This window comes from Protobothrops mucrosquamatus, unplaced genomic scaffold (assembly GCF_001527695.2).
Source record: "Protobothrops mucrosquamatus isolate PMUCROS unplaced genomic scaffold, P.Mucros_1.0 scaffold3202, whole genome shotgun sequence".
Taxonomy (NCBI): Eukaryota; Metazoa; Chordata; class Lepidosauria; order Squamata; family Viperidae; genus Protobothrops; species Protobothrops mucrosquamatus.
In genome coordinates this window covers 57,521-83,401 of record NW_015389200.1, presented here as the reverse complement: position 1 = coordinate 83,401, position 25,881 = coordinate 57,521, and the positions used below count along the sequence as shown (strand labels likewise).

Here is a 25,881-nt window from a genome sequence, read left to right as displayed (position 1 = left end):
CTGCAGGGCCGGCGGAGGTGGCCTGAGCCGCCGCGGAGTTCGGCCGGCAGGCGCCGCTGCCTCGCCGCTCTAGCGGGAACCCACCGGCGGCCGGACGCCCTTCCGAGGACCAGGCGCGGCCATCGGAGCCGCCGCTTCTGGGCGCCTCCGCCGGGAGCGATGGCGCCGCCGGGGCCGCTGCGCGTGGTGAGCCACGGAGGGCGGCGGTTCCTCTGCTTCTGCGGGGACGGAGGCGCCTCTGCGCGGCTGCAGTAAGTGCGGAACGGCCCTTCGGCGTCGGGATCCCCTTGCGCTCGGATCTGCCCCCGGCCCCCTCTTCCTTGGCCCCTGAGCGTGTGCAGAGGGCCTGGAAAACGGCCCTCAAAAATGTCTCCGAAGCTCCCCTTCTCTGCCACTTTATTCTCGGATCGGGAGGCTGGCCTGCGCTCCCCCGGAGAATCGGAGAAGAGTCCGGTCTGGGAAGCGCCGCCCCCCTCCCCGCCGGGGTCCTGCCTCCGAGAAGCCCCTTCTGGCCAACCCTCCTTCTCCCCTCCTTCCCCGCCTGCAGGCTGACCGACGCTTGCGAGTTCTGGAGCTGCAGCGTCCCTCCGGAGAAGCTGAGCGGGCAGGTGCGCGGGGTCCCCCTCCTCCTCCCTGGGTCGGGGGTCCTTTGCACTGCATCGCAGAATGCGCCCCCTACGCCTTGGGTGAGCCCGGCGGGCGCCCGGATTGCGGGGCTGACTGCCGTTTCCTCTCGGCGCAGGAGGAGCCCGGCTCTCCCGCCACCGCCGCCGCCGCCGCCGCCTGCCTCTCCAGACTGCGGTGAGTGGGGCTGCTGGCCGTGGTCCTGCGCCTTCCCTGGCTTCCCCGGGCGGATTCCGCAGGAGGGCAGCTCAGCCGCCGCCCCTCGAGGCTCTTTCAGCAGCCCGTGGACCCGAGGGGAGCCCTTTGGAGGAAGGCAGCCGGAGGGAAGAGGGCAGAGCCGGCGGGGGAAATGCCGGCCCGGGCTGAGAGGGGGCGCCCTTTGTTTCTATTCACCGCCACCGTTGACTCCCCGGATCGGAAGGGGATCCGCTTCCTCGGCCTCCTGCCTCAGAGTCGCCGCAGCGCCCGCCCAGCTCTGCCTCCTGGCGCCTCCTGGGCACCTCCTCCCGGTCACGCCTGGCCTCTTTGCAGGGAGATCTTGCAGGGCCAGACGCCCACCCTCGCCCTCCACGACAGCAAGGCCACGCTGCAGGTCCAGGACGGCGGGCAGAGCGTGACCTTCGACCTGGACAAAGCCCCGCTCCCCGAGGCCAGGCGGCAGCTGCAGGAGCTCACCTTCGGCCTGGTGGAGCAGCTGCAGACGCTGGAGAAACGCCTGGAAGGTGCAGCCGGGCTCCTGGACAGGGCCTGGGCGGAGGGCAACCTCCTGTCGGGGAAGCAACCCTCCCCCCTCTGCAAATCATGGCACATAAGAAAAAAACGAGGGGGGGAGCCGCAGCCCCCAAGGCAGACAGCTGCGCTTCTTCCTGGGGAAAGGGGCGGGGGGGGGGAAGCGAAGAGGCGTCTGGGGGTTCTCGCCTGAATGAAGCTCCTGTTAAATTCGGTAGAAACTGCCCAAGGCAGTTTAAGCACAAGCACGTCTGAAGGGACGTTCGAGCCCGGCCACAGCACCAAAGGAAAAGGCCCCTTTTGGCCCGGAGGGTTTCCGGGTTCAGGGGCCCCGGGGCCTGACCGCTTCTCCTCGTCCCCCTCCTTCCCCAGAGGGCAGAGCCGCCACCGCCCCCTCCTTGGCCCTCAGGAGCCCCGAGAAGATCTCACCCAGCCAGAGTCTCTTGGGAGCAGGTAAGAGGCGGCCTCCAGCCGGGAGGGGGCACTTCCGCCCCTCCCAGTCAAACCAGTCCGGAAGGGAGGGAAGAAAGCTGACACAACCTGCCCCCAGCCCCTCCCTTTCGAAAGATCTGGCTTCCCAGGCTGGAAAAACCAGACTGTAGAAACCCAGTTGTACTAATGCCTAAGCGGTCCAAGGGGAAAAGTGACCTTCCCAGGGAGAAACGGTCCCTGGGTCTGGGCCAATGGGAACACCCACCCCGGGCGCCCCTCACCCCCCTCTTTGGATGCTCCAAACTGCTGGAAAAGTAGCAATTTCCCCCCCAAAGCCCTAAGTCTGGGTTACCCAAGGAATATGTCTCTGTGGTTTCTCTGCCCCCCCACCCCAGACTTCAGTCCGCGGAAGCCCAGAGGAGGGGCTGGTCCGAGCAAGCGGCGTCTGCCTGGGGAGTCCCTCATTAACCCTGGATTCAGAAGGTAAACCCCTTGGGCTGCTCGGAGGGAGCTGACCCATCATGCACATCCCCGGGAACGTCTCCAGCGAGGATTCATGCCAATTCTGCTAACAGAGAAAAGGGGCGACTGGAGACCTCGCTCGCGGTGCTCAGCTCCCTGCCAGGGCGGGGGGGGGGCCAGAAGCGGGGGGAGAGGGGCATTTGAAGGCGTGAAGGATGCTCACACGGGGTCTCCCCTTTCGCTCTAGCAAGAAGACCCCGACGGGGGTCGACTTTGAAGATGCCTGAACTGTTTTCCAAATCAAATGGGAAAGAACTACTTCATCATGGATGTTTTTAAAATTATTGAAGCCTTAAAACTATGCCAAGTACAGTATATTTTTGTTTGTGCTGTATAGAAAGAAGATTAAATGCAAAGGTCTCTCATTGACAATAAATGCTTGATTTTAGTCACTTTCCATTTTGTTCTTTCTGGGCCAAATTCTTTGGATGGTGGGGGGGAGAACAGAAGTCTGGACTAGGGGGGGTAATTTCTGCTGGGGTGGGTGGGTTGGGGGGTTGGACAACAGGGAGAGAATATTTCAATTCTAACCGATTCTCCAGGGAAAGAAGTCTGTCTAGGACACAAAAAGCGACGGATTCTAAATTCTCTATTGGCATCTATTTAATTTTGGGGGAAAGACATTTAAAGCATTGGACGTTGGGGGGGGGGATATGGTACTTAAAAAGAGCCATGGATGAAGAGAGAATGTGGAAATGCAGACATGCCGTGACACACACACACACACACACCCAAGAGCCAGATCGCGTGCAGGGCTGCTCCAGTGAGGGTCTCACAGCCTCAGATGAGCAAAGCTTCCTAAGAAGCCCCCAGCCCCACTTCAAGGCCTTAAAGCCAGCTTTGCAGGGGTGACGGGGGCTGACTCTCCTCCCTCAAATCTTCTGGGCCGAATCTGGTCAAGAGGAGGGGAGCAGAGCCCTCCAGAGAAGACAGTCAGGTTTGCTAGTGAGGGACCACCACAGCACATGGGCAGTGCCAGCACTGCCCAAGGGCGCCAGGGCCTGACCACATGGCGTGGCACCCACTGCCTTGGCGGGAGGGAAGATGGCGATGCCGGAGCCACCTGAAGGCCGTGCCCACGGAGGTTCCACTGATCTGGACCTGCCCCGCTTCCTTCCCCTATGAATGACTCTGAGAGAGAAGGAGGGGGCGCCCTGGGTGCCAGGCAGAGCTAGCCAGCCCCGACTTTAGCCAGGGGGCTACTGGGGCTGCCTGACCACGCCGTGGTAGGCCTGGATGATCTCCAGGGGGTTTGGACAGGTGTACTGGAACTCCTTGGTCTCGGCAGCACACTCCAGGTAGCGCCCGATGCTCCGCAGCTCTCTGGGGATGCCCGCCTGGCGGTAGTGCTGGCACACGACCTGCAGGAGAGGGGAGGGAAGCCCAGGTCAGTCGAGAGTGGCTGTGCCAGCCGTCCGTTCATTCTGCTGACTTTGTTTTCAAGATGAACCCAAACTGGAAGGTCGAGATTCCCGAGATACCCAATTTTGTTTGTGCTGCGTTTTGGGGTAATTATGGCTCCGTGGAGGGTGGGGTGGAGAGGAGGAGCCCCGCCCTTCCTTGAATACGTTAGGTGCTCCCAGAGGAGACGTGGCGGGGAATTCTGCCCCAGGAAATGCCCGGGGGGGGGAAAGGGTGCCCAGGGCAGCCAGGGGGTCCCACGGGGGGGGGGAGGAGAGGAAGGGGGCTCTGCCTTCCTCACGGTCTTCTCACATTCACTATGTTGAGCTTGGGGAGCAGGCTGCAGTCGGCCAGGGTCATCTGGTCCCCATCCAGGAACCGCCGGCGGGAGATGACCAGCTGGGGGTCCCGCATCAGCTCGTAGTCCAGAGGGGTGCTCAGGTACTGGTCCAGCTTACGGAAGGCTTTGAGAAGGGCGTGGAGCAAAGCTGTGGGGAAAACAGCCCAATCAGCTAGCCTCTGGGGCAGACGGCAGCGAGGAGTGCACAGGTAGACTGCCTCTAAGGTGGGGGCTTGATCTGCTACTCGGCTACCCCTGACAGATAAGAAACTCAGCAATTTCCTCTGAAACCAAAGATTCAGCCCGCCTTGTTTCCCAGCCCAGCCAGGACTGAGCTTCTAAAGACACGCACACTTTCCAAAGATGCTTTTACTCTGGTATTTGAGATGCTCAAAGCCGTGTCCCTGTCGCTTGACCTCTTGCTCACATCCCCTTTTCTAGAGACAGGAGGCCATTTTGCTGGTGGACATCCCCCACCCCCACCGGCTGCCACTCAACCCGCTGACAAAGGGGAGATTTCTCTCCTGTTTGATCTGAGCCTGGCCGGACTCCCTTGCAGGGAAGGGATCCTGTCTCTTCCTGTGCTGCCGCCCTCCCCCACTTTGCCCCCCCCGGGTGCCAATTTAAAGGAAGGTAGTTGGGCCTCCCCTGTGCTGCTCTCCAGACCTCAAATGGAGCCTCAGTGGCTCAGCACAGTCCCCCAAAGGACTGGAGCATGCTGGCTAGGAAGGATGGGGGTTGTAGTCCAAAGCCCCTTCTCTCTCACTTTCGTCCTGAGCTGGTATCGGGTTCTTGATGTAGGCAGAGAACCTGTGGAATACGTCATTCCCGGCCAAGATGGACTCCTTGTACTTGGGCGCCAGGCTGGGGAACCTGCCGGAGAAGACAGAGGAATGCTGACTGCTGCGCCTCCTTGCCTCAGTCTCCCTGTCTGCACAGTGGGCAGAATCCTGCCTTGCCTTTGAAAAGACGGAAAGGAGAGCAGGCAGGACATTCTCGCTCAGCTCTTGCTTCTCTTCTCTCTTGAACCCCCCACCCTCCCGGAAGGAGGACTTGGCTCCAGCCCCTCACTGGACTGGGGGCCCCCACCGCTTACTCAGGGGGGGCCAGGGTCTCCTCCAGAAACTCTTCGATCTTGATGGTGTCTGTTTTGGGATCCCCGTCGTAAAGCAGGACAGGCAACTGGGCTCCTGGGGCGAAATCTTTCAGGACGTCCAGGGACCTGTAAAGGGGGGGGGGGTGTCAAAAAGGGGGCTGAGCCTGGGAATTGGAGGGCTCTGCCCCTTCTGCATCCCCACAAGGGAGATTCCCAGGAGCCAGGAAGACACAGACGCCTCTTTTTCAGATGCAGCTCCCCAACAGCCCCCAACCCTCCCCCCCACACCCCACACCAGTCTCTAGGGCAGCTTTTCTAACCCCATGGCCCCCAGGTGGGTGGGGCAACAATCCCCCATCACCTGCCTGGGAGCTGCCAAAGGCAGACTCAGCATTGCCAACGGTCAGCAGGCAAGACGCCGGCCCCTCCTGTGGCCCTTACCTCTTGGTGTCCACTGTGGTCAGTGTGAAGGGGACCCCCTTGAGCAGCAGGACCATGAAAAGGCGCTGGCAGAAGGGGCAGTTCCCTATGTTCTCCCCGTCAGCGCTGGCCTAGAGGGGGCAGGGAGGGGAGAGGCCTTTTGGCAGGAGGAATGAGCTCCTGGGAACCCCACCGCCGTTCTGGGCCGACCAGATTTAAAACCAGCGTGGCATCTTTCCTTACACAGTGTCCGCCGAATGTGTGGGACTACAAATCCCATCCTCCCAGCCAGGACTGTGCCACTGAAGTAGGTCAGCCAGCAGAAACACGCCTTTAAGCCTTTCGCTCTGCTGTCAAAACTCTCCAGGATTTCAGTCCAGTATCAACCTTTGTCCATTCCCTCCCGGTAGGCAAGTCATTTTTGGGATGGGAAGACGATTGCCTCCCACCCTCTTCCTGGCCTGCCTTTCGGAGGGAACAAGGGGGCTGGGTATGTGCTCCCACCCGCCCAGCCAGCTGCCTTGCGCCCAGCAGAGCACCAGGGTGCCCTCCCTTGGCCCGGCTCTCGGCTGGGATCAGGATTGGTCCCCGGCCAAATCCAAAACCCAGGCAGCATTTCAGGTTGGCCGGGAGAGGCTCCCTTCGCCAGGACTTCAGGGCAGGGATTTGGCAGTTTCATTTTGCGAAATGGATTTGGGCAAAGTCTTCCTCTGAGCACAGCTGCACCCCAAAAGATCGGCTCCAAAGGGGGGGGGGAATTAAGACCGTTGCAGCCGCCCGTGCGTGGAAGGAGAAGGCTGCACTCAGGTCTTCCCAGCGCCTCCCTGCAAGATGCACCCCCACCCTGGGGCCCCACTGGAGGGCTCGCGGGTCCCCCCCGGCCAGATGTTGAGGGGAAAGTCTGGGGAGGATGGCTGGGCAGGTCCTGGTGTGGCTTGGACCAAGAGGGCCTGCCTCCCAGCTGGAAAGAGAGCAGAGGCTGGGGCCCAGGTGGGGAGAAGGACAGGAGGGCCCCATCCAGACACAGCCCCCTCCAAGCCCAGAGGCCGGAGACGGTCAGGGGAGGCTTCTCCCCTCTGCCCTTCAGCTTATCGGCTCTCCAACGACTTGGTTAGGAGATGGGACCTTCTTGAGGCTCTTCCTTCAGGTTTCCAATCCGTGACTTTGGCCACGGCACCCGAGGGCCACATCTGGAGCACGCCAGCCCAAGAGCCAGCCTTACCTTGACAAACAGCTGGAGCTTGGAGCCCTCCGCCATCCTCTCTCGGCCCCAGCAGGGAAAGCTGTCCAGCACCCGCTCGGATCTGCGTTATAAATTCGACACACCCTCCTGTGAGCCTCACCAGCCGCATTCTTTCTTCCTCGCCTCCCAACGCCCTGTTTCCGCAGCCACCCAATCCCGGCCACTCCCTGGTTCCTTGGGTGGCACCGGCAGAGGGGCAGAGTCCGAGCCGAGGGTCCCTGGGCAGCCCCTCCATCGTGTCCCACCAGAGACTGCCGTCCGGGTGGAAAGGCAGGAGGGGGATCTGGTCAATGGCAAACTACCACTGGCATTACAAGGGAGGAAGGATCCATCCTGCCTGGTTGGTCTGAGAGATACTGAGGAGGCCGGAAGGCTGAGTTTTGTAAAGGGAAACCAGAAAAAAAAAAGGGGGGGGGGAAACAGATGTTTTTCTGCAACAACAATGCTGATTGCAAAATTATATATACACCCTGCTCATCCCTCCCAGGCTGGGGTTGAATTTTATTTTTTCTTTCTAGGAGCCCCAGATCCAGGGGGCCCCAGGCGGGGCTCAGGGCAACCAAGGCAGCCTTGCAAAAGGCTGGCATGGATCCTTCGGCAGCCGCGAGCCCATTTTTCACCTCCTCCTGCAGGGCCGAAGCTCCCCCCTTGGCCCGGCAACACCCTCCCGGTGACATCTCCTAACCCCGTCTCTGGAAAGCCCAGGCCTGGGGCAGGAGGGACAAGGTGTGCCTCCTTTCAAAAACAACCCCACTTCCGGGGGTTATTTAAAATAGCAGGCGTATTCTGCACAGGAGGACAATCCCCCTGATCTCGGAAGGCCTGCCGTGAGATTAAGGAGCTGTTCCCGGCGTGGGCGTAATTAAACCCTCGGCTGGGTGGCTCCGTGGAAAATGCCAGCCTGCCACGCCCAGGACCGAAAGACGGGGTGCGAAGCAGCCCCCCTCCCCCCGTGCTTCCATCGCCCCCAGCCTGTCTGGATGAGGGGGAAATGGCTTCGGAGACAGAACACAGGGAAGTGAACAGGGGCTGAAGCAAGACGCCCCACTTGGCAGGAGGGAGGGTGGTGTCGCTCTTAAAGCCGCTCACAACTTGCCCAGACAAAACCCGAACCAGCCGCAGTCTGGCCTCCCCCCTTCGAGCGTGTTTTTTGGGGTGGGATTCGCTCTTTGCTCCCGCTCAGCCTTGCAAGGCAAATCCCAGGACCCCCACAAAAATCTCTGCCAAACAACAATGGGTTATTATCGCTTTTTTTATTAAAACAATAATTATTTTTCACATTGGGTTTTCCGGTTCTAGCAACAGCCAGGCTCTTGGCCAAGAGAGCAAGCTGCCCCAGTGGGGCTCCGGGGAGAAGGGCCGGAGGGCCCAGCAGACCAGATCCCGGCCGAGAGGGGCCCGGCTCACCAGAGCGCCCTCCGCAGCCGGTGCCTCTTTGCAGCTGGCCTGATGTCTCCCTCTGCGCCGGGGTTTCAGGGCCCACTTTCAGCCCCATCCTGGGGGACCCAGAGAGGGGACTGGCAAAGCCCCACAGCTGTTGTGGGGAAAGAGAGAACTCAGCAGAGTCCCAATGAGTTCCACACGCCGCCCAGGCACACCCTCTCATCCACACCCCTCCCCAGCGCTCCAATAAATAAAAAAACATTGTGCTTGCTAAGCCGAAAATAAACCGATGCAATCTTTGTCTAAAACCTTCCTCTTTCTCAGAATACGAGTTACGCTTGTTCCGTGCTGAGAAGCTGCCTCGCTGGGAAGGGAGCCATCCTGGCTCTGGCCCCAAAGGTGTCCCCTCCTCTTCAGTTGGGGGGGGCCCTGCTGGCCTCTTGGCTTCTCTGAAGGTCGGTGCAAACAGGACAACCGGAGGGGCGGAGGGGGGGGTGCCATTCCCCAGCAGGAAAGGGTGCACCAGGTTTCTCTAACTGCAGCCCCACCTTGCACTTCAGACTACAGTTCCCATCTTCCCCAGCCACCTGCTGGGGCATCACAAGTTGAGTCCCACACATCTGAGACAATTCCAGGTGCTGGAGAAGACCCCCTTGGCTCCTCTTGGTGAAGAGGCAACTGTACGGATCCACTGGCTCACCGGGACCGCTTCAGGGGCCTCCGTGCCCGCAAGCAGGAGAGCCGAGAGCTCGAAAGGCCCTCGTGATCCCACCGGAGGCTTCCGGTTAATGCCATGCCGGATTAGGGCGCAAGCAGAGGCGTGGAAAGCTGCCGCCCCACTCCCGAGCGGGGGGGGGGGAGGCTCCTGGGAGGCCTCGGCCGCTTGGGATGCTTTTGGCCCAGTCGCGGTACTTGATGCCTTAAAAAGTAGATCCGGAAGCAAAAAGCTCCAAGCCTGGTTAGAGGAAACGGGCACGGCCCCTGGGCTGCTTTTGGGGGGGGGGAGGCTGGCTCCCTTTTGAGCGGGGGGCCCCAGAGGCCCAGCCCTTTCCAAGCCTGCAGGCAGCCGCCCCGGGGCTCTGCTCCTGGGGCTGAGGGAGAGAGGGGACAGAGGAGGGGGGGATGTCCTGGGAGGGATCAACCCTGAGGTTTGTTCCAGGGGATCCCCTCCCCTTGGCATCGCGTGCTTCCCTTGCCAGAAAGGCCGGTGCCGCCCAGCCGCCCTCCGCAGTCGGATCCAGCACAGCCCGGCAGAAGGGGCAGTGAGGCCCAACAGCACGCAGTCTCTCCGAGGACGAATGCCCAAAACGGTGGGGTTCAAGTGGGGTGTGGAGGCAGCCGCTCCTCTGCATAAACGGCCCTCCCCAAGTCTTCTCACACAGCCGGACTGCGCCACGTCCGGTCCTGGCGATCTGCGAAACGACACGAGGCCAGCTCCGTCCTGGGGGCCACCCAGGTCGAAGGCTCGGGCAGTGCCTCCTCTCGCTGCCTCCGGGACGTCCCGCTCACTCGCTGGGCAGAGAGGCCGAGGATGGCAGCCGCCAAGCGGGAAGGGGCGGGAGGGGGGCTGCACAGCCGAGCGCCACGTCCCCTCCGTTTTCAGCAGAGGGTGTCCGTGTTGAAGGAGAGCTGAGCCTGGGGGGAGGGGCAGGAGGAAAGAGCAAAGGTAACGGGCGCTGCCCCTGGGTGGCTGCCGTCTCCACAGGCCTCCTGGCCAGCCCCCCTGCCCCCCCCCCACGGCCCTTCCTCTGCCCCGGCCTGGCTCACCCTCTCCTCCTCGAAGCTGATCAGCCCCTCGTCATCCGTTTCCAGGTCCTCGGGCTCCTCCACCACCATGGTGCGCAGCTCGGTCGGGGCCCCGCGGGGCCGCAGGAGGTTCAGCAGGCGCTGCAGGGGGGACTCCATCGAGCAGGGCGGGAGGCTCTCCTGCTGCTCCAGGTTGTCGCTCTGCTTCTTGGCAAAATTCACAAACACCTGCAAAGGAGGCTGCCAAGTCAGGCTGGACGGGGGTGGCGCCTGACCCGCCTCCCCTGGCCAGGGATTGGGGTGGCGGGGACAGGATTGGTAACTCTGGATGGGCATTCCCATCATCCTCAGCCAGGCAGTGACGCTGCCCTGCCAATGCAGCGAGCACAGGGCTGGCCGAGTCCACTCCTCGGACAGAAGCGGGTGGCCAAAGGGAAAGTGGGGACCCCGGTGGCCCCTCACATTGTCCAGCGTGGTCTGGCTGACAGAGTAGTCCTCAATGCCCAGGACGTCCACCACCTGCTCCATCTTGCTGAAGACCTGGGCCAGTGAGATGTGCTCCGACTTCAGCTGGTACTGGACCTTGGTGTGGTGCCTCTCCTGGGGGAGGGAGGAAAGGTCAGTGCCTCCTCCCCCTCCTTGCCCCCGCCAGATGAAACTCCTCCTTCTTCCCCCCAAGAATTGCCCAAACCTTGAGGACGGCCTCCGGGAAGTTCCGGCTGAAGAAGTGAGCCACCTCCTTCACGTTCAGGCTGGACTTGGTCCTGACGGTGATCATGTAGCCGTCCCCAAATCTGTCCGGGAACAAGGGGGGGGGATGAAAGGGGGCTTCTCTGCAAGAGCCGCCCTCCCGACCAGGTACGGGAACGGCTGTGGGGTGGAGGTGAAAACGGCCATCCAGGATGGGGCAGCTGGGCGGGACGGGAGGACCCTCCCCCAAATGGGCCAAAAGGCATTTCCTCCCGGACCGGGGCACTCGAGGCCCTGCTCCAGATCTGGGCGTTGCCCCCAGGCCAGGATGCAGAGCTTCACCAGGCTTGGCCCAGGAAGAAGCTGCTGTGAGGTGCCCGTGCTCTGCCCACCCAGCTGGCGCCCTTGGCTCACCGGTTCTTGAGATGCTGGATGCTGCCCAGACACTTGAGGCGCCCGTTCACCATGATGGCCAGCCGCGTGCAGAGCGCCTCGCACTCCTCCATGCTGAGAGAAGACGGGTGCAGCTGAAGAGAAGGGCGGGGGGGACGGGTCTCCCCCAGCTCTTGGCCGCCCTGCAGCTGCAGCCGGATCCAGCCCACCCCTTTCCCTGGCATCTCAGGAAGCCACGGGTGTCTCCGTGCCCAGCCTACCTGTGCGAGGTCAGAACCACGGAGCGGCCCGTCTTGATGATGTCCAGGATGAGGTTCCAGAGGAAGCGCCGAGCCTTCGGGTCCATGCCGGTGGTGGGCTCGTCCTGTGGTGATGGAGGGGACCAGGGGACAGAGTTGGGCCCAGGCTGGCCGAGCCTCCTTTGCTCGGCACCATCCTGGGGAGGCTACTGAGGCCGGGGTGGCATCCCGGGGTGGTATCAGAGTACCAGAGAGAAGCATCATGCACCACCCTCCGGCCAGGTCTCTGCCCCACGTTCGCTCCTCACCAGGAAAATGAAGGCAGGGTAGCCGATCAGCGCGATGGCGGTGGACAGCTTCCTCTTGTTGCCACCGCTGAAGGTGCTGGCGGGCTTGTTGGCACATTTAGCCAGTTCCAGTTTCTTCATCGCCCACTTGACCACCTGGGCCGTGAAGGAAGAAGGGTCTCACACTCACAAAGAACCCACCAGCCGCCACTGTGGCCAGCCAGAAGTTCCACCACAGCCCCTGCAGAGGGGGTTGGCCTTAGCCCCTTCTGTCCTGTGGGGGTGAGTTCCACAGACTCATTGTCCACACGGAAGAAGCAGCGGCTGCCTTCTCCTTCTTAAGGAAAACCCAGGATATGGGGGGGGTGTCTCTCAACCGCCTCCTCCGGCCCCTCCCTCACCCGCTCCTCATCCTTCCACGGGATGCCGCGCAGCCGCGTGTAGAGCTCCAGATGCTCCTGGGCTGTCAGCTCGTCAAAGAGGGCGTCGAACTGTGGACAGTAGCCCAGGCTCTGCTGGACCTGCAGAAGCTCCTTCAGGATGCTGTGGAAACCAAGAGCCGAGCTGAGCACAAGGCGAGGCAGTCATCACTGCCCAGGGGGTCCCCAGAAGCCCCCCCCGAAAGGCTGGTGGGAAGGAAAGGGGGTTCAGCAGTCCAGCCCCATTCAAAAGAAAATGGGACCCATCGCTCAAAGCAAAGAGCAATGAAAAATGAAGCTGAGAACAAATGGATTTAGAGAAAAATTACAAGAAGGTAAGATCGGCAGAGGATTCTAACAGCTAGCAGGAAGACATATCCTTCTCTTCATGTTGCTTTCCTGCAACCAGTCAATCAGAACAGTATTGCCTGCCCATGGAGGCTCCATTGGCCAGTGCATTCACGCTTCTTGTTTCTTGCTCTGGGTGCAAATGACCCCGTTTTAAGTCTGGGATAGTAAATTCCCAGGATATTCCAGGGCCAAAGAAGGGAATTAAAAAAAATCAACTCTGGATGCAGCACCTGCGTTCCCGGGGAGCCCCTGAGGGACCCTCCAGCCCCCACCTGTGCCCGTTGATGAAGGCCTCGCCGTTGGTGGTGGTCTCGTCCCCCGTCAGCATCTTGAAGGTGGTGGTCTTCCCTGCCCCGTTGACGCCCAACAAGCCGAAGCACTCCCCCGGCCGGACGCCCACGCACAGCCGGTCCACAGCCAGGATGCGCCCAATCTTGCGGGACTTGTACACCTGGTGCCACGGGAAAAAGCCTCTCCTCAGCTTGGGGCCTGAGGCCTTTCTACCTGCAGGAGACACCCCCCCCAACCCTCTCCTGCCCCCAACCCTCGCTCCCGTTGAGCCCCCTGCTCCAGCCAAGCCTGCCTCGAATGGACACCCCCCACTGCCACACACACACACACACACACCTTGGTGAGGTTCTCAATCTTGAGCATGTCGTTGTCGGCATCCCCACGCAGAACTCGCTGCCGCTCGGTGGCCACGTCCACGTCGTCTTCAATGGGTTTGGTGGAGACGGGAAAACGCCTGGGGTGGGGGGGGGCAGGAGGGGGCAGAGGAGTTGCTTCTTCAGTGGCAGACTCAGCCCAAGCGGCCTTAGGTCTGTATTTCCCTGCCCAGCAGAGATTTGCAGGACCGCAATTCCAAGCTGCCCAGCTGAGACGGGAATGAAACTTCCCAGAAATCCCCTTTCTGGGCACACACACACACACACACACACACACACACACACACACACACAGTGTGCATTGGTACACTCACTGTGGTTTTCGGAGAAAGTTGTACTGGCACATAATGGTGATGAAAAAGCCGACAAAGCCTTCCACCGTCATGGCGACTAAAGCCCTGGTCACGATGTCCCACTCAAAGGGAGACTTAATCTTGTCAAATTGCCCTGCAGGAAGCGAGGCACAAATGGGGGTGAGAGGACCCAAGCCCCCCACTGGTGGGGGCTTCTTTGGTTGGGTGGGGGAATTCGGCTCAGGGCTTTTCGGGGTCACCAGAGGCTGCTTCCTGCTTCCCAGAGCTATTTTTCCAGTGAAACACAAAAGCCCCAAGGGTGCCCTTTTCTCTTAACAAACGTTTTCCTGCTAACTCTAAGAGGTGCAGAGGAGGGAACGCCAGGAGATCTCCCAGTTGATCTAAGGCAAGCCAGGATTAAGAAACCACTCTGCACACGTGCAAAAGCTTGCAATCTTATAGGAATAAAATTGTGGCATAGGAAGGAGGAATCACGAAGCTAAAGCAAAGAGCAAATTCACACCTGCTTTGAATAGTGAGATGGGCAGCGTACGAATTTAATAAACAAATTAAAAAAAAAATACTTTACCGATCTTTGCATAGTATTCGTTGATGTACTCGTTGTAAGCCATCTCCATGAGTCCGTGGCCCAGGTTGTAATTGGGGAAAATCAAGAAGCAGCTTTTTAAGTAGCTGTTTACCATTTTCAGGTCCTGCAGAGGAAAAGGCACTAAGGAAGGGCTGCAGCAGCATCAGCCCAGCCCCCCCCCTCCAAATTTGGGGGCTGCTCTGCTTCTGTGCAGTGGAACAAGAAGCATCTCCCCCACTTTAGTCATTTTTGAAGAAAAAGGCCACCTGAAGGCAGAGACTTCCCCCCCCCCCCGTTTGGGGGAAGGGGTTACGTCAGCCATTCACTGGGTTTTTAAGACTTTCGGCTTCCTGCCGGCACCCACCTTGTCGTGCTCAAAGAGCTGGAGGAGGAAAGTGGCCACGGTGGCCGTGATGCCGATGAAGAGGTTGATGACGATGAGGAAGACGTAGGCCGAGCTGGGCACGTCGAACCAGAAGGAGGCTGGGTACATGATGGGCGTCATGGACCACCTGGGGGAAGGGCGCAAAGATCTTCCCATCCGGCTCCTTCCTCCAGAAGGTAGACTTCCTCTCACGGTGGAGGCTCTATTCCTAACCCTTGCGGTGGCCTCCAGGGCAGACCCTCACTCCGTGAGACTCACGCTTGCCCAAAGCAGCACAACGTGGAGAGCAAGCTGAGCCTTGCCTCAGGCTGAGACGCCCCCCAGCAGCCCCCCCAGGTGAGTCAGGGGAGGCCCCCCCTCAGCAGGGCCCCGATCGCTCCCCCCCTCAGCCGCCCCTCACCCGTAGAGCAGGAAGAGGGCCAGCACCGCCGGGAAGTTGGTGGGGGAGGTATAAGCCGGCAGGTCAAAGACGACGAGAATAATGATGCAGCAAGTGGCTGGCACCAGGTAGTTGAGCTGGAGAGGGGGAAGAGAGGGGCGAAGGAGAAGCTCAGCGTGGCACTGCTCCCCCCTGCCCCCAAAGCCACCCGCCTCCGCACCCCCAACCGCTTGGGGGTCCCAGCCACACACACACACACACACACACACCCCAGCCAGCCTACCATGTCCCAGACGTAGTTGGCCAGCCAGTAGATGACAGGGTCACAACCGCTGACGAACTGGAGGTGCTTGGCTTTCGTGGACTTCTCGGACACCAGGAAGACGACGAAGCTGGCCGGCACGAAGGACATGGCCACGATAATGAAGATGGCAATGACCACGTCGGTGCCTTGCAGGCTGAGCAGAGGAGGAGAGGTTGGCGAGCCTGTAAATGTCCCCCTGTTTCGGGGTTACCCTGCCCCCCCTTGCAGAGCCCGGCCCCGTTTGCCCCAAAGCTTTGACGATGCCCCTGCGAGGTTGGGATGGTTTTCCCGCTGAGCTGCACGAGTGCCCTGGGCCGCTTCAGGAGCGGCCCTCGCCTCCCTGTCCCGACAGCAGCTTTGATCACTTGCCAGAGGGGGCAGGTGGGATACAAGCGGAACTCAAACCCCCCCCCGCCACCCCAAGTCATGAAAACTTCCCGAGAAGCAGTGCAGAAACAAGCCAGTAAGATAAACAAACCAGTAAATAAATCAACACGACACCTACAGGTAATCCAGAGAAAGGCTGGCGCTGGTCTTGTTCATGGGATGGTTGGTCAGGGTGATGCCTGGGGGGCAGAGAGAGAGTCCGGCATGAGTGCCTGAGAGTCTCCCTCTGCCTGGCCCACCAGCGCCCCTCTTCTCTCCCTCCAGATTCCCTCCTAGCCACCTGACACCCCCTCCTCCATGTGTGAGCCTCTCCATGCCAGCTTCCTGCTGCCCCACTTCTGCCCAGCATCCCTCCCACCCACCCCTGCTCACCATAGGCTGCACGGTTGCCGCTGCTGCTGGGCAGGTTGGCACGGAGGATGGCATTGTTGAGGGCGTTGAGGTAGGTGGGCATGCTGTGGTATCCTTTGTTGTTGTAGTACACCTAGGAGGGGAGCGCAGGGGGCGGAGCGTTGGCCCAGGCTGCTCCACGAGGACAGGGGGCTTGGGGGGGGCAGAGGGAACGGCCCCTGGTGGCTGGGATGGGAACCCCCGTACAAGCCCATCCGGCTGGTGCTTCTGGGCTGCCCACCGCAGATGGGCAAAGGCATCAGCCAGCCCTTACCTGGGCAGTGCTGCGGACAGCAATTTTCCGGAGCATGGGGGGCGCACTGGCCCCAAAAGAGGCTGGGATGGATTTCTGGATGTTGCCGAAGGTCACCGCTCCATACCTGGGACAGGAAAGCAGCAGCCACATTCACTAACAGACACCTGCCGGAGCTCCTCCTGGGGGGGGAGGGGACACCCCCGTCCCCTCCGTGCACGCCCATGCACACGCACGCACACAAACACACCTGTGCAGCCGAAAGCGGTCCGATGTGTAGAGCATATACTCGGAGACGTTGCGCCCTGTGATGTCCACCAGTATGTCCCCCGTCACCACCTTTGTCTGGGGAGGGTGCCCCCCCACCCCGCTGGGGCAGGAGAAGCCGGTGCCCTGCATGGAGCAGGTACACCTGATGGGCTCGTGGACGATGCTGGGCTGGGCCGGGGTGGAGGTGACTGTCTCTGGCAGGGAGAAAACCAACAGCAGTGTCACTCACCGAGGAAAGCCAGCACTCCGGAGGTGCCACACAGAAAAGCGGTTTAAAGGACGAGAAGAGAGCCGGGGCGGCTAAGTCGGCGTTTCAGTCTTGGTGCCCCCGAGCCTCTCCGAGCCCCGGAGCCCGTCCTGGGCGCCCCTCCCAGCCGAAGAAGAGACGCAGGCGGCGCCATTTTCAGAGCCTGCCTCTGGGCTTCCGAGCCAGCCCTCGGGAAGGAGCTTCCCAACCGGGGCCGCCCTCACCTTTGACGGTGGGCGGGGAGGTGGTGGAATTCCAGGCCCGCAGCAGGTCCTCGTCCAGAGAGAAGGGGTAGTTGGAGGGGGCCGGGGACGGAGGGGGAGGCACGAAGTTGGAGAGGGGCAGGCCCTGGGTGAAGGAGTCCAGGCACATGGCGTCGAAGTACTTGGCCGCCAGCATCTTGGACTCGTTGCTGTTGAGGTTAAGCGACTGGACCTGCTGGTCCAACGTGCTGTTGAAGGCCGACTTGAGCACGCAGGTGGCCCCGATGCCGGAGGGCAGGTAGAAGGTGCTCACCAGCTGCTGGGCGCTGGCGTCTGGCGCTGGCTGGCTAAAAGCAGGAGGAGGAAGAGGAGAGTTTTTCCAGCCCTCCAGTCCCAGGAACGCCCTGGCAGAGTCCAGGGGTCTGTTTTTACTGCCCTGTCCTTTCATCCGGTGAGCAGATATACTGCCTTGGCAACTGGGTGCTCCACTCTACTTAGCTAGGCTCCTGTTGCAAAGGACTGAAGAGCTGACCACATGTACTGCCCTGATCGCAAGCGGGGAACCGCTTTGCCCGCTCTGCTCCCCACACGTGCAGGAATTAGGGGGACCTCAGGGGGGTCTGTGTGACTGGGAGTGACGGGCGCTGTGCGGATCTGCGGTGTGCGAAGGAGAAAAGCAGGTATTCATTCCAACCAAACCTTGAAAGGTTCCTCCCAGGGGAACGGTCACCAGGGCAGATCATACCCCATCTCTCTCCTCTCCCCTGAGATGGGCAAGGGTCTCCTTGCTGCACCCTCAGCTTTACAGGTCCGAGACCCTCTTGGACCAGATCCTGGGAAATGGCCTGGGCCTGGGGAGGGGGGAGAGGGCAAAGAGGGTCAGTCTCTTACCGGCTGGCACGTTCCTCGTTGGCGAAGGGGATGAAGTTGCCTCTGGGCTGAGTGTAATTGTGGTACTGGGAAGGCGAAAGGATGAGGGGAGGCAGGTCACCTGGAAAACAAGAGGGGGGCATAATAGCCGGCTGTGGAAAGACACCCCCATTTCAGCAGCAGAAAGAGCTCAGATTTGACACCCCCCCTCCCCACAGTGGCTCCATCACTTGCTCAAAGCAAAAATGCCAGCAAGGTTCAAAAATGTCCCTTTACTACAGAGAAGCCTTCCCCTGGAGCCACTGTCTGGGGGGCGGGGCTCTTGCCACCCCAGGTGGAAGGGCAGGGATGCCCCCTACCTATTTCCGGGACAGAGAGGGCCACCGTCATGGCCACGCAGACGAAGAAGGCGGGCAGCAGGATCTGGGAGAAGATGGCCTTGCTGTTGCGTTTGGCACAATGGAAGCGCTTGACCAGCAGCCCGTGAAACTGGCGCAGCTTCAGCCAGGAGCCCTGCAGCTTGATGCTGCCTTGTCCGGCCAGGTCAGCCTCTTCCAGGTCAGCCTCTGGCTCTGCACGAAGAGGGGACAGGCATGATGGACGGAGGGAGGGAGGGAGGGAGGGAGCCCCCTTCCTGCTCTGTCCTCCTGGAGACCTTCCGGATGGGGTCCCTGCCTCAGTTTCTCCTTCTGCCTCCTTCTTCTCCCCCACCCAAATGCCCGAGCAGCAGGAGGCGGCACCCTTCCACCCTCAACCCATGGCACACTCAGGTTCTCTGCCAACAGCCGTGAAGGGACAGCCGTTGGGAGGCTTACAGGCACAGCCAATTAAAATATTATTGGGAACCAAGGGGTCTCCCCCTCCCGCCCCTCCATAAAGTCCCCACTTCCCTCAAACTGCCCCCCCCGACACAGCCAGACGTTTCCCGTGCTACCCACCTTGCAGGCTGCCATTATCGGGGTCTTGTGGGTTGCCAATCAAGAGGGAGTAATCCCCGTAGAAGTCCGAATAAGCCCCGCTGTCCTCGCCACGTACGGAGCCGGCCGAGGAGGAGGAGGAGGAAGAGGAGGAGGAGGAGGAGGAATGCAAGGACGCCTGGGACTCAGCCAAGCCCGAGCAGGTCAGGAGGTTCCCCAGGTCCACCTCGGGCTTCGTCGGCCTTGCTGGCCTCGGGAGGGGGTGGCCGTTGGCCTGGGGCTTGGGGCCGAGGCGGGGGCTGGGCAGTGGGAAGGCATCTTTCTCGGACTCCTTGATATCTGCAAAGGTGGGCAGGGGTGAGAAGGGCTGCCGGGGGCTGCGGGAGACCCCCTGGGCTAGGGAGGCCTGCCCCCCCTGCAGCGTACCCGCCTCGCTGTTCTCGAGAGAGGGGTCTTCTTCCGAGACCTTTAGGAAGACCTCCTCCAGGGTGGTGTCCATCAGGCCGAAGCTGGTGAGGTCCAGCTCCTGCAGGTTGTGCTCCAGGTGCTGCGGAAGGGAGCAGGGGGGAATCAGGGGGAGGCCCACGGCAGCCCCTTCGCTCGGGGGTCGGGCTCCGAGAGGGCCTGGCAAGCCTCCTCCCCGGAAGAGCTCTGTGAAAGTCGTGTCTCAGCCAAGCCGCCATCCCTCCAGGGGGGGACAGAAGGACTTCTTGGTTCCCCTCCCGAAGGAGCTGCAGATTCGTGGCTTTAAATCACTTTCCCATTTCGAGGAGGGAAAGGGGGGGGGGAGGAGGAGGCTATCAGTGGATATCAACCCTGAGCTTCCAGGCTCAGGGGTAGTCTACCTGTGCAACCAGAAGGGATGCTACTATCAGCTCCGTCTGGGCTAATGACAGCACCCCACAGAGTTCCTTCAGGGGCTCGAATTGCTTACAAGTCCCAGGGAGGCAGAACAGGGTCACCTAGGTTGGCAAGGACCCACCTTCAAGAGGACTAGCTTCTTCAGAAGAAGAGCGACCCAGAGATCACCATCCAACTGCTTTAAAGCACCTTTTATGTGTTTCCACCCCTCCCTCCAGGAAAGGAAGACGCCCTCAACTTAAAAACCAACGCAGCAGCCCTCCCCAGCTGCCCCCCCCGGCACTGCCAGGGCTGTGGGTGAAGCCCCTGCGCCCACCTGGAAGAGCCGCTCGAAGCCGCCTTTCTTGACGGCCTCGCTGGGCAGGATGTAGGAGAGCTCCGTGTTGGTGTTGGAGATGAGGAGGCAGGAGGCCACGTGCTTCTTGATGAACTGGGTGACTCTCTCCTCGGAGCAGGGGCTGGTGGCCGAGGGGCAGGGGGGGCTGCGCGGGAGCCCCGTCTCTGGGGAGGGAGGAGAACGTCACCAGAGGGTCAAAGGGAAAAAGAGGACGGAGGGACGTTGCTCCCAATCGGAAGCATGACCACCATAATAGCTGCGGAATTGGGTGATGTTAAAAGAAACCAGCAGTTTTGGGGGAAAGAGGCGGGTCTGCAGAGAGCCTGACAGCCATTTGAGCCTCTCTGCTCAGAAGAAGTCTACCTAAGCACGAAAGGCCAAGGACGCCAGAGGACCAAGGCAGAGTCACGGCTGCCCCAGCTCAAAGCCTGAGGATTCAATCCTGCCCTGGACACAGGAGGGCGGGGGGGGGGCACTGACCGGTGTTGGTCCGGGTGTCCGACTGTTTCTTGACCACCGTCAGCTTGTACCCGTCCCCGTAGGTGCTTTTCAGGAAGAGGGGCGACCCACAGCACTTCAGCTTCCCGTGGGAGATGATGGCGATGCGGTCGCCCAGCAGGTCAGCTTCGTCCATGTGGTGCGTGGAGAGGAGGATGGTCCTTCCTGGGGGGCGGCAGAAGAAGGGCAGGTGGGCCACGTGGGGGCTGAAGAGCCCATCAAGGGGGGGAGAGAGGAGACCAGGGACCTGCTAGGCGCCACAGCTGCACCCCAGACAGACCCACCTTGCTTGTACTTGAGGATGAGGTCCCAGATGGCCCGGCGCGCATAGGGGTCGACGCCGGCTGTGGGCTCGTCCAGGATGACGGCCCGTGAGCCCCCCACGAAGGCGATGGCGACCGAGAGTTTCCTCTTCATCCCTCCGGACAGCATCTGCACCAGGAAGTGGCACTTGTGGGTCAGCTCCAGGTCCTCGACCATCCTGTGGGGAGGAAAGCCAGCTGGGCTCACTTGGGATCCCCTCTGGGAAGACTCTCGCCCGGCCTGCCCCGAGGAGGAGGAGGAGGAGGAGGGATCCAGATCTGAGCCCAAAGCTCCCCCTGCCCAAGAGGCTGCACAACGCAGGAGGGAAGGGCACAGTGGGCCTGCCGGCTGGGGAGCATGGGAGCTGGGATCCGAGACCGCTGGGGGCTCCAGAGGAGGGCGACACCCACTTGGCCATCTCCCTGCAGATCTCCTCCCTGGCCATGCCCTTCAGCTGCGAGTAGAACCACAGGTGCTCCTCCACCGTCAGCTTGTCGAAGAGGACGTTGTGCTGCGGGCACATGCCCAGGTTCTTCCGGATCTGGTCCATCTCTGTCCGGATGTCGTGGCCGTAAATGGTGGCGGAGCCGGAGGTCGGGGGGAAGAGGCCCGTCAGGATGGACCTGCGTGGGAAGGAAGCGGCGCAGGGAGGGGGTCAGACCGAGGCCCCCCCTCCAGGCCTCCCCCTGCCGCCTGCGAGGGGGCGCCTGCCACACTCACATGGTGGTTGTCTTGCCGGCACCGTTGTGGCCCAGAAAGGAGACCACCTGGTTCTCGTAGAGGTTGAGGCTCAGCTTGTTCAGCGCCAGCTTTTGGTCGGTCTTGTAGATCTTGGTTAGTTTGTCCACACAGACCACCAGGGGCAGGTGGGTGGGCTCCTCCTCGATGCCCCGGCTCTCCTCTGCAGCAGTCAACAAAGAGCAGAGAACAGAGGGGGTGGGGGTCCTGCCTCTGAGGCGTCCGAGGAAAAAGCACAGCCTCTCCAGAGCCCCCCTGGCCGGGGGGCCCCGTGCAAGTCTTCAAAGACAGGCAAATGAAAGGAAGCGCTTTCCACGAAGCACACCATGCCCCATGTTGGCTCTGCTCCCACCCAGCCCCTTACCCATCCTTCTGTTCTCCATGGCACACGCCTGGTCCTCCTCCGTGATGCTCAGGGGGGTCCTCTTTGACCAGGGCCACGACCAGTCCCACGTCTCGGTGCGCCCGTTTCCCAGCCAGTAGGATTTCTGCAGCGGAAAGTACCACGGCCGAGGGAGCCCGTACATTCCTGGAGGGAAAAGCACCGGTTGGCACAGCAGGAGCCCTCCCTGCCAGTGTGGCAGCTGCAGCCAGCAGGGGCAGAGAAAGCAACCCAGCCCCCCAAGTCCCCCCAAAACCCCACCTGGGTGCACGGCTTCGATATACCACGTCAGCACCCCGTAGACCACGGCATCCACAATCAGCATCATCATGGAAAGGAGGAGGTTGAAGTCATCCCCTTCTACGGGGGACTGGCTGAAGGTGTGCCACTGGATGCCCACGCCCGACATTTCGTAGAGGGCAAAGTACTTGGAGCCCAGCCCAAAGGCCGTGGTGGACATCAGGGACTGGGGAGAAGCGGAGAGGGGCAAGGGTGAAAAACTCCTCAGGGGGCTGAGAAAAATCTGGAAGCTCCTGGGTCATGCCCTTGCTGTGCCAGGCCGATGCCCAACCACGAGCAGCCCAGGCCCCCCAGCTGGAAGAGGAGCCGTTGCCCCACAGGGACAGATCTCTGCTGCCACCCCTCCCGGGCACTCACAGCAATGCACTTCTCAAAGGCGGTGATCTTGTCGTGGGCCACCTCCTCCCGGATGGCCACATACATGTAGGGGACGTAGCTGAGGAAGTAGATGATCCCCCCGCAGGCCGAGGCCAGCTTGGCCCTGGAATACAGCACGGACACCAGGAAGCTGCGGGAAGAGAGGGGGAGAGGTCAGCGACAGGCCGCAGTTCTGCCGATGGGGCAACAATGGGCTTAGCTAAGCAGGCTCCCCAAGCCCATCATCCTCGGCCAGGGGCTACGTTGAGGGAGAAGGTTGAGGTTGTTCTGCTCAGCAGGGCATCTCCAGGGGAGGCAGGAGACCACAACTCCTTCTTTTGCAAAGCATCACAACGTGAAGGTCAAGGGTCAGCCAGGCCACCTTCCCTCCTCACCAGAACATGATGGTGGCCACGGCATAGACAGCCAGGAAGAGCCAGATGATGAGCACGTCGCTGTGCATGAGGACCTTCCCGTATTTGAGAATGGCGGTCAGAGCAGTGACCGAGATGGACAGCTGGACAAAGCCTGTGATGAACCACGCCACCCAGTGGACGGCATTGTTCAGCCCCATCATCTTCATCACCTGCAAGAGCACGGGCAGAGCATCAGCCAAAAACTCTCCTAAATTCTGAAATTCTGAATCTTCAGCACTGGGGTGGGTGGGAATTCCGCTGCCTTTCCAAGGCAGAATCGCTGCGGACAGGGGGGCTTCTTGCGAGGGCCTCTCCCTGCCTGCCTGCCTGGGTGGCATCTCTCCCTGCAGCTGGCACCCCTGCCAACTCTCCTCTCCCTGCCAGGGATGCAGCCACCCGCCCGAAGGCAGGCTCGCTGCCTGGCTGGCTCTGTGCCCCGGCACTTCATCCTGGTCTCATTAAGCAGGGCGGCCGAGGGACGCCGCCACGCCAGCAGCGTCGGAAGGGAAGGCCTTCCTGGCACACAGGCAAGGAGGGCGATCCGCAGGGAACGCCACAGAAGGGAGGAGGCCGGCTTGGGCAGAGCCCAGCTGCAGCATCCGGCTAAGCCCTGGCTTTCCAGCACGGCCTTCCACGCCCTTGGACTGTTTCCCAGCCCCCCTTCCTTGCCTGCCTCTGGGTCTCTTTCTGGCCTCGGGCAGCAGTCCTGCAGCCTCACCTCTTTCAGGTGATGCTCCTTCTCCGCCACGATGTGCTGGATCATCATGGCGACCGAGTACACCCAGGAGATGACCATGCAGAGGGGCATCATGTGCTCGATCACAAACAGGAAGCTGGAGGAAGGGGAAAGGGGAGCCTCGTCCACAGCCCAGGAGCCCCCCCCCCAGGGAGGGAGGAGTGAGTGGGTCAAGGGCCAGGCCGACAGAAGCTCCTCTTTGGAGCACAGCACTTTGGGCCTTCTCCTTGGCCTCCTTGGCCTTCCCCCAGGGAAGAGACCCTCTCTGCCCTTCTCCCAGGGAGCGCCACGTCCCAAGGCCGGGAAGGGGACTCACTCATCACGGGTGTAACAGGGGTAGGGAAACATCTGCACGTAATTGCCAGGCTCCACCACATCACGGCCGACAAAGGTGTTGACAATGGCGCGCTCCATCATGTCTGTGGAAAGAGAGAAGCATTGAGGTTTATGCCGATGCTTCTCAGGGCATCTCTTCTTCCGGCTGCGAGGGCTAGCGCTGTGGCCCCCAGAGGTGACTCGCCTTGACAGCGCACGGATAACAAAAACGAAGGGCAAGGAACTGTTGCTGACGTGTGCGCTTAGTTAACCCACAGCCGAAGGAGACCCCTTCACAGAACGTGGGACAGCAAAAGGGACCGTCTCTTCAGGCCCTGAAGAAGCCCGCTGGGCTCACCTTGGATCCAGACAAAGCCATACAGGAAGTAGAAATGGCCCCCGTTGTTCGGCCCGGGTCTCCAATACGCCCGCCGGATCTCGTTGGTCTTCTCCGTGAAGCTGGAATTTTGGCGGATCTTGTACATGACGTGAGGAGGGAGGCTGCCATCCTTGTTGGTTTGGAAGATCACACCTTTGGGAGGCAAAGGAGAAAGGAGACAGTCCACAAGGGAGGCGACAGAAGTGCAAGCACACTGGCTCGGCCCCAAAGGGGGTCAGGTGTTGACCTGGGATGAGGCATTCAACCAACAGGCCATCTTCTCTAAAATAATAGGTGGGCTCTCAAGTCAACGTACCCATAAATCCATATTTCTATCTCTCTACGGCACCTACTGCATTAGCCTTACACACAGGAGCTCTGAGACGCAACGTTCTGCAATCAGGACGTCAACACACCAGTGTTTCTCAACCTTGTCATCTTTAAGACACGTGAACTTCAGTTCCCAGAATTCCCAGTCAGCAGGCTCAACCTCCCAGAATTCCGGGAGTGGACACCTGCACATCTCAATACTTGACAAGGTTGGCAAACTGCAATATAAATAGGCTAGGAGCTGTCCGCAGTGCTGAAGCCGTTGGTGCCACCCTTCCTCTTCCACCAATCCTGGGGATTATGGGTGTTAGAAGGCCACCTCTAGGAACTCTTCCTCCCCCCCCCCACTACAGTGAGGCCAGTCCTCCCCGGAAGCCCCAGTGCTCCAACTGCTGGTCCCAGTACTCAAGTGGAAGATGTGAGGCCCATACTGGCAAAGACGGTGACGTTGTCTTGGTAGGCTTGGTTCAGAGTGTAGTTCACGATGCTCTCCTCATCCGGAAAGCCCTTGAAGATGTCCACGCTGACCTGGGGAAAGGCAGGTGCGAGTGAGACGCTTGGACTCCCCATAATCAGGGTCCCCCCAGAGGGGAGGCTGCCTGTGGCAGCCCCAGTCCCGGGGTGTGTGTGTGACCACCCTAGAGCCGAGGAAGTCGAGATGATCCCTGCCTCTGGGGACAGAGACAGAGGCGCTCAGAAAATCCCGCAGCCCCTGCCCTGAGTTTCTGAGAAAAAGGCCTATTCTGGCAGTTTGCATTTTTAAGCCATCTGAATCTTAAATCCTTTCTTGCTTTTTCAAACCATGACTTTTTACAGAACGGCCCCATGCCAAAAAATACCCTTCAAATCTTCAAGAGGGCCATGCCCTCTTCTGGGACTCCTTCCTTGACTTTCCAACCGCGAGATCTCCAGGGAGGAGCCCAGCTTGACCCTTCACTTTCTCGTCCAAGAGGAGGTCCAGCGAGACCCACCTTGGACATGAACTGGATCCAGCCGCAGGCAGCGTTGTCGATTGTGTCCAGCTGCTGCAGAAGAGTGCTGGTGTTGGAGAGGGACAGGTTGCTCTCCATGAAGGCTTGGAGGAGGGAGCTGTCAGAGACGTTCAGGATCTCGGGGTGCCTGTGAAGATCTTCCGCCATCTGGGGGGGGGGCAAACAGAGCAGGCTGTGAGAGCTGGCAGCCCCTTCCTCTCTGGCTTCAGCTGAGCTGGGCGGAATCCATATTCCCTTCGCCAGCCCTCTTCCCTGCTGCCCAGGGTGGGGTGGGGGGCTCAAGCCAATGCCCACCCCCCATACCTGCTGCAGCCAGACGATCCGCTGCTGCAACTTGCCCTCCTCCAAGAAGCCGCGGATCTCAGCGGAGATGTTCAGCCAGACCTGGGCGTAGCGCGTCACGTTCCCGACAAAGGCGAAGGTCTCGTTGGCCTGTAGTGCGGGGAGGGGGGGGTAAGCAGGAGACCTCA

At 60.8% G+C, this 25,881-nt stretch overlaps 3 protein-coding genes across 3 annotated transcripts in view; 1 reads left to right on the top strand and 2 right to left on the bottom strand.

The window, feature by feature from the left end:
- The first annotated feature begins 159 nt into the window (after window positions 1–159).
- Window positions 160–2,695, top strand: PAXX (PAXX non-homologous end joining factor). Its single transcript, XM_029286265.1, has 6 exons — window positions 160–251; window positions 548–608; window positions 1,076–1,346; window positions 1,726–1,806; window positions 2,181–2,268; window positions 2,495–2,695. The coding sequence occupies exons 1-6, from the start codon at window positions 160–162 to the stop codon at window positions 2,532–2,534; spliced, it is 633 nt and encodes a 210-aa protein (XP_029142098.1). The 3' UTR covers window positions 2,535–2,695.
- Window positions 2,696–3,452: 757 nt separating this feature from the next.
- CLIC3 (chloride intracellular channel 3) lies at window positions 3,453–6,868 on the bottom strand. The gene is made up of 6 exons (XM_015826615.1): window positions 6,787–6,868; window positions 5,586–5,695; window positions 5,145–5,270; window positions 4,815–4,921; window positions 4,021–4,196; window positions 3,453–3,668 (listed from the first exon to the last, which is right to left on the bottom strand). Exons 1-6 carry the CDS (start codon window positions 6,820–6,822, stop codon window positions 3,507–3,509), a joined length of 717 nt encoding a protein of 238 aa, XP_015682101.1. The 5' UTR covers window positions 6,823–6,868; the 3' UTR covers window positions 3,453–3,506.
- Window positions 6,869–9,789: 2,921 nt separating this feature from the next.
- Window positions 9,790–25,881, bottom strand: part of ABCA2 (ATP binding cassette subfamily A member 2) — a 31,391-nt gene continuing 15,299 nt past the window's right edge. The window contains exons 11-51 of the mRNA XM_029286264.1: window positions 25,715–25,843; window positions 25,391–25,558; window positions 24,851–24,947; window positions 24,069–24,242; window positions 23,712–23,814; window positions 23,378–23,492; window positions 22,639–22,829; window positions 22,244–22,394; window positions 21,848–22,052; window positions 21,569–21,733; window positions 21,187–21,367; window positions 20,877–21,089; window positions 20,448–20,644; window positions 20,146–20,328; window positions 19,645–19,829; window positions 18,894–19,014; window positions 18,773–18,806; window positions 18,489–18,718; window positions 17,910–18,116; window positions 17,582–17,671; window positions 17,065–17,084; window positions 16,687–17,023; window positions 16,211–16,424; window positions 15,982–16,087; window positions 15,690–15,801; window positions 15,436–15,496; window positions 14,910–15,084; window positions 14,648–14,763; window positions 14,227–14,374; window positions 13,863–13,986; window positions 13,295–13,427; window positions 12,943–13,060; window positions 12,588–12,766; window positions 11,947–12,088; window positions 11,567–11,701; window positions 11,280–11,383; window positions 11,041–11,133; window positions 10,628–10,730; window positions 10,399–10,536; window positions 9,958–10,164; window positions 9,790–9,825 (exon numbers count right to left, since the gene is read on the bottom strand). Coding sequence (XP_029142097.1) covers window positions 9,790–9,825; window positions 9,958–10,164; window positions 10,399–10,536; window positions 10,628–10,730; window positions 11,041–11,133; window positions 11,280–11,383; window positions 11,567–11,701; window positions 11,947–12,088; window positions 12,588–12,766; window positions 12,943–13,060; window positions 13,295–13,427; window positions 13,863–13,986; window positions 14,227–14,374; window positions 14,648–14,763; window positions 14,910–15,084; window positions 15,436–15,496; window positions 15,690–15,801; window positions 15,982–16,087; window positions 16,211–16,424; window positions 16,687–17,023; window positions 17,065–17,084; window positions 17,582–17,671; window positions 17,910–18,116; window positions 18,489–18,718; window positions 18,773–18,806; window positions 18,894–19,014; window positions 19,645–19,829; window positions 20,146–20,328; window positions 20,448–20,644; window positions 20,877–21,089; window positions 21,187–21,367; window positions 21,569–21,733; window positions 21,848–22,052; window positions 22,244–22,394; window positions 22,639–22,829; window positions 23,378–23,492; window positions 23,712–23,814; window positions 24,069–24,242; window positions 24,851–24,947; window positions 25,391–25,558; window positions 25,715–25,843 — 5,940 coding nt within the window. The remainder of the gene's footprint in view (window positions 9,826–9,957; window positions 10,165–10,398; window positions 10,537–10,627; window positions 10,731–11,040; window positions 11,134–11,279; window positions 11,384–11,566; window positions 11,702–11,946; window positions 12,089–12,587; window positions 12,767–12,942; window positions 13,061–13,294; window positions 13,428–13,862; window positions 13,987–14,226; window positions 14,375–14,647; window positions 14,764–14,909; window positions 15,085–15,435; window positions 15,497–15,689; window positions 15,802–15,981; window positions 16,088–16,210; window positions 16,425–16,686; window positions 17,024–17,064; window positions 17,085–17,581; window positions 17,672–17,909; window positions 18,117–18,488; window positions 18,719–18,772; window positions 18,807–18,893; window positions 19,015–19,644; window positions 19,830–20,145; window positions 20,329–20,447; window positions 20,645–20,876; window positions 21,090–21,186; window positions 21,368–21,568; window positions 21,734–21,847; window positions 22,053–22,243; window positions 22,395–22,638; window positions 22,830–23,377; window positions 23,493–23,711; window positions 23,815–24,068; window positions 24,243–24,850; window positions 24,948–25,390; window positions 25,559–25,714; window positions 25,844–25,881) is intronic.